The sequence below is a fragment of the Podarcis vaucheri genome, assembly GCF_965113315.1.
Source record: "Podarcis vaucheri genome assembly, chromosome: 1".
NCBI classification, from domain to species: domain Eukaryota; kingdom Metazoa; phylum Chordata; class Lepidosauria; order Squamata; family Lacertidae; genus Podarcis; species Podarcis vaucheri.
The window spans coordinates 81,994,505-82,003,974 of NC_138759.1; the positions used below are offsets into that span (position 1 = coordinate 81,994,505).

A 9,470-nucleotide genomic window follows, 5' to 3' on the forward strand; every position below is an offset into this window, starting at 1 on the left:
CACGGGGCAGTTTACAATATGAGAACACAAAAATGCATACCAGAACAACAACAACAAAACAATTACCCTCGCACACACAGATTGTTTAATTAGCCAAAGGCCTGGGAAAAGAGGAATGTTTTTGCTTGGTGCCTAAAGACATGTAACAAAGCTGCCAGTTGAGTCTCTCCCAGTTGAGAGCCAGTGTGGTGTAGTGGTTAAGAGCGGTAGTCTCGTAACCTGGGGAACCGGGTTCGCGTCTCCGCTCCTCCACATGCAGCTGCTGGGTGACCTTGGGCCAGTCACACTTCTCTGAAGTCTCTCAGCCCCACCCACCTCACAGAGTGTTTGTTGTGGGGGAGGAAGGGAAAGGAGAATGTTAGCCGCTTTGAGACTCCTTAAAGGGAGTGAAAGGCGGGATATCAAATCCAAACTCTTCTTCTTCTTCTTCCCTGAGGAGAGCATTCCACAAACAGGGAGCCAACACAGAAAAGGCCTGTTCTTGTGTTGCCGCTTTTCGGCCAGTCATAGAGAAGGTATGCGAAGGGTCTCAGATAATGACTGCAGGGTCTGGTCAGTTCATATGTGGAGAGGAGGTCCTTGAGGTGGTACTACTTCTATGAAATTTCCTTTAAAAATAGCTATGGAATTCAGATTGAAATTGTGGTTTGAAATTTCATCAAGGTTTCTTTTAATGTCAATCCAGAACACCCATATTTTTTTTTTCACTCTCCCACCCTCTCTTGGGTTAGATTTTCTCCAAAACTTTCTCTAAAGATAGCAATGTTCCAAATGTATAATGGGTGATTGGGTCATATTGCAAATGAAATTTGAAGGCAATGGACGTGCTTGAAAATAAACAAGTGGTGTGAAAAATCCTGCTGGATCAGAGAGCATTTTTGTTAAGAATTGCAGGACGCAATCATGGAATCTGCAAATATTAGTGACCAAAATATTTTCAAGGCATCCAAACAGCAGATGGTTGTTGTGCGGCAAGGAGGGTTGTAGGAAGGAAAAAGCGGTCTATTCCATAGCAGGCTAAATTCCAAATGACCAGTATAGCCTTGGGCTTTATTAACGGTCAAAAATGTCTTTGGCAGAGATCACTAATATAAATGCTACTTCTAAATAATTTTGGTCATTAAGGGATTATCTACCATATAGGATCTCTTTGTATCTATTGACTTTTCTGATTTTGGGATTGATTTGGATTCAGGCATGTTTTCCCTTCTTCATGCTTGGATGGCATGCTTTGAAAACTAGTTGGCGATATCTCTGTGTTATTAAGGTTGTCAGTTGAATGAAGGACCTGTATTAGGAGTGGGCGTGGGGGGGGGAGAGAGATAAAGGGTTATATCCAACGCTGCATGCATGGAGTTCTACTAGGGCTGCCAAATGTCCAGGTTTCCCCGGACATTACTGGGATTTCAAAGGCGGAATTGACATCCGAAAGGTGGCACTTGGTCCTGGATCTTAGGCAAGTCAATTGAAAATTCGCGTTTTTTCAGTGTTTATGTAAAAAAGAAGAAGAAGAAGTTCCTGGTTTTTCCTTTTGAAATATGGCAACCCAGGTTCTACTCACAGAGCAGGACTTCCCTTTCATTAACCTGTGCACCTTCAATATCTGCTCTAAAGGATCTTCCAACCCTCTGGAGCAGCTTACGATGGCGGTGGCCTGCAGGGGAGAGGAAAGCTTTGCTGTGCTAGTGGAACAGCAGCATTGGATAGGGACCAAAGCCCCTTCCTCAGCCATCTAACAATATGGCACTCTCAAGTGACCATCCAGCGCCCTTTCTGCTTCTGAGGAGGCCTGTTGCCCAGAGATGGCATTTTTTACCAAGTGACACACCATTGTCCCCATGTCTGGCAGCACATTGTGTCTTTCTTCTTTCTTTATTAAATTTCTATACTACCCTTCAGTTGCCAGTTTACTAATTTCACTTAAGAATTGCTACCCATGAAACATAGCTAGTGATTTAACAATCAAAACATATAAGCTGTGGAAATCCCTGACCACAGAAGCGAGTTTGGCATCTTTGCTATACATGCAAAGGTTCTGCTATCCAAACAATTGTTATACAAAACATTATTCAAACATGAGTTATTAGTACCCAAACCTCGCTATAACACCACAGATTCAGATATCCCAACAGCCAGACCCTTGTGTAGTATTGTAAACAAAAAGAAGTCTTAAGTTTTTTTGTATGTTGCAACTGTTTTGCCATAAACCATGGGGCGAGGGGCAGAAATTGGACAAATAAGAGAGCATGTATTCTTTCCTTGTTTGTCTTGTTTGTCTGTATTGTTTATGTTTTGTTGATGATCTTCTGATGTTTTGGAAGAATCAGGCTTTGTACCAAAGCACCCTTGCTCAGCTGAAGGAGCACTTTGACATGAAGGATCTTGGTGAAGTATTCAACTATCTTTCTCTGCAGGTGGAGAGGGACCAAGCAGGTAGTTTTCTGGTACACCAAACACAGAAAATTGCTGATGTATTAACCAGGTTGAATTTGGTTGATGCAAACCCAGCAGACACACCGATGGTGCCAGGTTACCAGGTAGATAGTACTGCTGAAGCGTTTTCTGACACAACGCTGTACAGATGCATTCTAGGCAAGTTGAATTTCATTGCTAGATGCTCAAGACCTGACATAGCTGTAAGCACTAACCTGCTTAGCAGACATGCTAACAATCCTACTGTTCAGGATTGGAAAGCTCTGAAGCGCATAGCCCGCTATTTGAAAGGGACTTTGCACTACAGGCTGAGGTTCACCAGTCAGAAGACTGGAGGTCTTGAAATCTTTGCAGATGCTAGTTTTGGAAGTGACACCATGGATGGTACAAGCACTTCTGGAGTATGCTACATGTACAACCACTGTCTGTTTGACTGGCTGTGCAAAAAGCAGACGACAGTAAGCCTAAATTCCTGTGAAGCAGAACTCAATGCTCTGTCATTTTCACTCATGGATTGTGAACGGTTGATGCAACTGTTTAAGGACATCAGAGTTTCTGTGAAATGTCCTATACAAGTGTATCAAGACAATAGATCCTGTTTGGCTTTGCTGAACTCAGAGAGTTGCAAGCAAAGAACCAAGTACTTGCAGATTAAGTTACATCGTGCAAGAGAGTGTATTCAGAAAGGACTCATTCAGGTGTCCTACATGCCAGGAAATGAAATTCCTGCTGATCTGTTGTCTAAGGTTATTAACAGAGAACAACTTTAGGTTTACGTACAGAGGTTGCAATTGGGTTGAACCACAGGTACTACAGGTTAGCCACTAAGCCGCTAATAGCAGTGCTTCGCAAGACGAAAAAACCGCAAGGCGAAGAGACTCGCGGAATGGATTAATTTCGTCTTGCGAGGCACCACTGTATATTGGTCCTTATTAGAAAAGGAGGATCTTCAATCATCGCCAAAAAGACAGTAACCTAAATCTAAATTGTGGGGTTTTTTGTGTTGTTTTTTTTTTTGTAATATTGAATTTATTCTGTGTTTGTTAAAAGGTTGGCTTCTGCCATTTTTGAATTTATGGACACGCTTGTACTTTAATGTCTGTGTGGCTTGCTGAAATGGCCTCATGGCTCAAATGGGGAGACCTGGTGGGTATGCAGAAGCATATTGCCTCTGGTACAGAAGGTTTTGTTCAGCCAACATTAGTCACTATTGATTGCCTGCTGTCTAAATTAGTCACCGTCACTGCTTCATTTTCATCAATGAATTCCATTCTGTGAAGCAGTAGTTCTTGTCTTTTCTGAATCTTCTACCATTCTGCTTCATCGGATGAGCCTAGTTCCGAAGGTGGGGGCTCTTCTTGCAAAAGACAAAGCCAGAGTTTGGAGTAGAGTTTTCAGGGCTGTGTTGTGAGCAATGCAGCAAGCAGAGAGAGCGCGCCATGCCAGATCTCTGCTTCGATCCAAGGCTGTCGCTATGGGAGAAACAAGTCCCTTTTGGGGTATTGATGCTGCGAATGCCTCCATCATAGGATCAGGCTGTATGTATGTGTAAATAAACCTTATAGCCTAAAGACACCGCAGTCTCCACTGTGCCTCATTCCAAAAGGAAACACGAACCCTGGGTAAGTGATTGGAACCCCTGGAATCTTGTACCGCTTGGAGATTGGGGTGGTGTGCAACAATATTCTCCTTTAACTCCAGTTCCCTGAACTGGACACAGTATTCCAGGCTGAGGTCTGACCGAAGCAAAATGCAGTGGTACCATGATTTATTGCAATTGGACACTACACTTCTGTTGATGCAGCCTAGAAATTTCATTGGCTTTTTTTAGCTGCCATATCACACAGCTGACTCTTGTGGTCTGTTAAAACCCCAAAGTCCTTTTCATATGTGCCTGAATGTTGCAGCAGACCTGCTCTGAATATTCAGAGAGGTATAATACAACTCTCCCACCTCTAACCAACATGGTATTCGTTAATATAGCAATGTTGAATCTTTAGTGATCCTTTATTGACAAAAGTTATGTCACCCTTCTAGAATTCTAGATCCCCAATGAAGTCTCTGGATTAACTGTGACAAAAGTTAATACACACTCAAAAATTAATCTTGAGCACAGAAATGCAAGGCAGAGAGTTTATTGATTATGAATGATTCAAGAACAACAGGTGAGATTTCTCTAGGTTCTCGATAGTATTTGTTGAATACTATCCAGATTGAGAGAGAAATCTCAGGATGGAATAGTGACAGTACAGAAGAAGTAGAAGAATGGATCAATGAGTGTTGCTTTGCAGCAACGGATGCTAGTAGTCAGCCTGTGGAATCAGCTTGGATTCATCCATGGATCAATCCTCCTTCCAGCTTTCTTTGCATTTGGCCATTACATTTTTCTGAAATGAAATGAAATCCAGGTCAATACAGAGTGTTGCAGGACAAAGAAGCAGGGGATTATGGGTACACAGTGCAGCTGTGGTTACTTTTGGGTGATTCAGGTGTACTGGGAGCAGATGGCCCAATGGCATGTAAGCAATTGAACGGGAGAAAAGTGGCTCATAGTTTAATTTAGGTCAGCTGGCCTGACCTGACTGGCTTGCTTGCTTCAAATTTTATTTATATTGTAACCATATTCAGGTACAACACCGTAACAATTGAGATACAGCTCTCTGTGAGGAAGAAGGCAGGACAAGGTTTATTGAGTGCTTTTTGGACCAGGATATTATATCTTATGACCTTTGATCTGTGTGTTAATATAACTTTTTTAAACAGAAAGGAAAACAAAGATTGATTGCAAATCCTGAATCTGATTGTTGGCTTGTGCTGCAAAAAGCAAGAAAAGAAAATGGCAAAACTGATAATTACCGCCACTTTAAAGTAAGCAGGATTTTCGTCGCTTGACAGTTTATCTGCACACTTTTTTAGCTTCATTGAGGCTTCTACCCCATGGTCGTCCTCGGCATACTTTTCAGCTACCTCCTTAAATTCTTCATCTGATTTATCCAGCATTGCTTGCAGAAACTCGTCAACAGGTTCACACATATCAGCAGAAACTAGAAAAAAGCAAAAGAAAAGAAAAGAAAAGATTTTTCAATAAATTAAACGAATGTTTAAAAACTCTTTACATAAAAAAACCTTGTGTGATAGCTGGCTAGAAGGAAAAGGACTCACCTGAGAATGCACTAGCTCTGATCTAAACTGGATGCCATTTACTCAGACTATATAATCCTAAATATTTACAAGGCACCAGGCCCCACTTCCCAGTTGTGTGGAACTACCACCACAGACTTGTTCTGTTGTTGTTCATAATTCAAAAATATTAATAGTAACAATTTTGAAAGTTCTTCCCTTGAGATATTGTTGGGTTGTTGTTGTTTTTTAACCTGAGTTGGAGTGGTAAATGATACCTTCACAGACTCAAGGGTGGATGTTGTTCAAGGTTTGTTACATTATTTTGACCCATGAAGCAGGAAATCCCACAAGCCCCTCTCCAGTGCTTCCTTGGAGCCTAACTGTTCTTCCAAGCAGCTAGCAAATACTGAGCAACCTTCGCAAGCTGTTGGGCATCAGCACTTTGACTACTGAGACTTAGTCAACAAAGTGGTGAGTTTGCATCTCTGGGGATCAGTTTTCACCAAACATTTCCTTCAATACAGAAGCAATCCCTCACATTGACATAGCAAGTGAAGCCTACCTGAGGCTGGCAATGACGGAGCCAGGAATTTCCACAATCACAGTGGCTGGAAAACGTTCCACTGAAGTCACATTAACATCTGCCAGCGGTGTCCACAATTGCCCCCCCCCCCGTATCCACAATTGCCCCCTTTCCACATATTACATTCAGAGTACACACCTAAGTCAGATGCCTAAAGCCCAGATTTTTTAGTTCTTTCCCCTACTGTACTTCATTTGCAAATGCCATCTCTGAAAACACTGTGCTGAATGAGGTCATTTGTGCTTCTTCAGTGTGTTGAGGAAAAAAGAGCATTATTTTTTGTTTGTTTGTTTAAAAGCATTTTATACCGCTTTTCATTTAAAAACAAATCCCAAAGCAGTTTACGACAATAAAAGTGCAACAATAGCAACGCTAATCATGAGTGATGCTTACCAGAGGTGAGGCAACATGCCAGGGTGATGAAGAGGACGACAAGTGCCAACTTCATGATGATGGAGAACGCTCTATGTATGGATTGCTTTACCAGGGAAATCGTCTGTGATGGTGAGCTGCACAGCGCAGGTGTAGATATATATATAGGAGGTAGCAAGAGCAACACCACCCACAACAGGACATAGGAGGACACTTGGCCTTTGTCATGTTTGTTCTCTTCATTATACCCTGAGGGAGGAATTAGATGGATGAGAGAGGAATTGTCCCGTTGGTTTGTTTCTCTTCAAAAATTGAATCCAAGGGAGTCAAAGAGATGCTTCAGACATTCTCAAATTAGTTGGCACCAGGTGGGTCACTTTGGTTAGCTCTGTTAGTGATAATCTTGAATGAAAAACTTTTTAAACCAATTTTATTCAGTGGTGATGCCTACCCATTAGAGCTGGTGAGGCAGAATAATGGAGAATTTGGTGGATGGGTGAGATTTTCCCCAACGCACCAGCCATTTATGAGGGGGCAGACATTCTCCCCTCTTCCCCATGCAAGTTAATACAGTCTGTCACTTTGCCCCACAAAGACAGAGAAGGTGGACAGAGCCCTGTTCTCGTCCCTTCCACTACCACCTTTGCCTGCAACGTGACTTGGGCCCACGGCTGCTGCCATTGGTCACCCACCTCTGCAGCATCCTCACCAGAGGTGATGTCATTCCTCGTGGTGCCTAACAGGCAGCAGGATTGGCACCCGCTACATAGCTACTCTAAGGGACGTGGGTTAAACCACAGAGCCTAGGACTTGCCGATCAGAAGGTCGGCGGTTCGAATCCCCGCGACGGGGTGAGCTCCCGTTGTTCGGTCCCTGCTCCTGCCAACCTAGCAGTTCGAAAGCACGTCAAAGTGCAAGTAGATAAATAGGTACCACTCCGGCGGGAAGATAAACGGCATTTCCGTGCGCTGCTCTGGTTTCACCAGAAGTGGCTTAGTCCTGCTGGCCACATGACCCGGAAGCTGTACGCCGGCTCCCTCAGCCAATACAGTGAGATGAGCGCCACAACCCCAGAGTCGGTCACGACTGGACCTAATGGTCAGGGATCCCTTTACCTCTACATAGCTACTCTACAAAATGTGAAAGCTTACAATTGCTCCTATAAAAGGAACCTATATTCTCAAATGCATGTAGCTGCGATCAATATAAATTAGCTGGCACGTTTGAGAGGATGTTTTTAATTTCTGCATTCTCTGTGGTTTCTGTTCCTCTCACTTGGTTTTGGTTTTTTGGTTTTGCATGGCAAGAAATCTTTATTTCTCTGTCTAAATCTATAACTGAGGACCTATCTCCTCAGCCTCAAAGCATCTTGTGCATTCACCCACAGAGTCCGATACCGGCTCCCACAGACTCCTCTAACTCATCTCCTGTAACCCCTTCTCTCACCAGATCAGACTAACATCACACCCCCCAGCTGCCGCTCCCATGTGTGCATATCACACCCTGTGCATGAAGCAGCTGCGGCTAGCAGAGTCACTGATTGTGTGCAGCCTTACCCTTTGGTACACAGGCAGAGGGGGTGCCAGCAGAAAGGTGCTACATCAGGATTACTTGGAGGGTGTCTAGGGATGGAAGGTTAGAATGTGCATTAAAATGCATATTGCAAAAATAACATTAAAAATGCTCCGAAAACCATTTTACTAGGGTAGATCTACACACAGGAAAAAACCATGCTATAAATAAAAACCATGCTCTAAATAAAGGTAAGAGAACAGATGGAATGCCATGACTTGAGGACTGAGTTTGGACATGTAGAATGAATCCCTGGTTCCGCCCATATTAAGCTCCCTAGGTATCTCTGGAGAAACTGCACTCAGCACAGACCATCTCACACGATTATTGTGAGGCTAGAGTGTCACTATCAGTTTCTTGGGGAAGTAAAAGACAAGATACAAAACATACAAAAAATAATAATGAAATATATCCATGTCATATGTTGTACACAGTGTTTTTTCTGGGGGGATGCAGGGGTACGTTTACCCCTAAACATTTTGTGAATCTTTGTACTCTTGTCTGTTTACTGTATTTATTTTTCCCAATTTGTACTATAAAATGGTGATTTTCTTGAGTCAAAATGAGAGTGCCGCTAAACATTTTCTTAAAGGAAAAAAGCACTGGTTGTACTTAATGCACATGATTTGTAGCTGATAAATCTACTACAGACTTGTATTTGCAATGACCACTGGCCATACGTTTTTCAAGGCTACAAAGAAGAAAGGGCAGGTAATTCTAGGGCAGGCTAAATTGCCTTCGTATCCAAATGATCAGTATGGCCGCAGGTTTTCTAAACAGAAAAAAAATCTGGCAAGAATAACTAATATGAATTCTGTTTCTAAGCCATTGTGGTTATTAAGGAATTGCCTAAATTAGGGGACTTGTTTTGTATATATTGACTTTTCTACTTTGGGTACTGATTCGGGCTCTGGCATGTTCATTATTTGATGGTGTGCTTTGAAAACTAATTAGTAATGTTTTATGTACACACTGCATGTTATTAAGAGATCAAACTCCAGTGCTTTAAAACAAATATTTGCTTTTGAGCACTTTGATGAAGGGCTTGCATCTGAAGTGGGGGAGTGAAAATAGAGCCACCTTCCTCAGGCATTCTCTAGGGGATTATCCTGCCAAGGCAAACTCTCTGTGCTCTTCTGAGGACCATTGCCCTGAGCTGCTATTTCCTATGAAGTGATGCCATGATCAGTGAGTCCAGCAGCACTTTGCCATTGGTGTGGAGGTGTGCATGCTGTCCAATAACATCTTCACATCTCAATGTATTTGTTTCTACAAATAAGTCCCAATCAATCTCCCATCAATACACTGAAAATTCCAAACCAAGTGCTTACTCATTACTCTTTTGTTTCCTAAAGCCTAGCCTAGAACTACCTCTGCTGTAGCTAAG

General features: G+C 42.6%; 1 protein-coding gene across 1 annotated transcript; it reads right to left on the reverse strand.

The window, feature by feature from the left end:
- Window positions 1–4,552: 4,552 nt before the first annotated feature.
- On the reverse strand, window positions 4,553–6,667 carry LOC309527730 (uncharacterized protein). The gene is made up of 3 exons (XM_082214627.1): window positions 6,533–6,667; window positions 5,290–5,477; window positions 4,553–4,820 (listed from the first exon to the last, which is right to left on the reverse strand). The coding sequence occupies exons 1-3, from the start codon at window positions 6,585–6,587 to the stop codon at window positions 4,776–4,778; spliced, it is 288 nt and encodes a 95-aa protein (XP_082070753.1). The 5' UTR covers window positions 6,588–6,667; the 3' UTR covers window positions 4,553–4,775.
- Window positions 6,668–9,470: the final 2,803 nt, after the last annotated feature.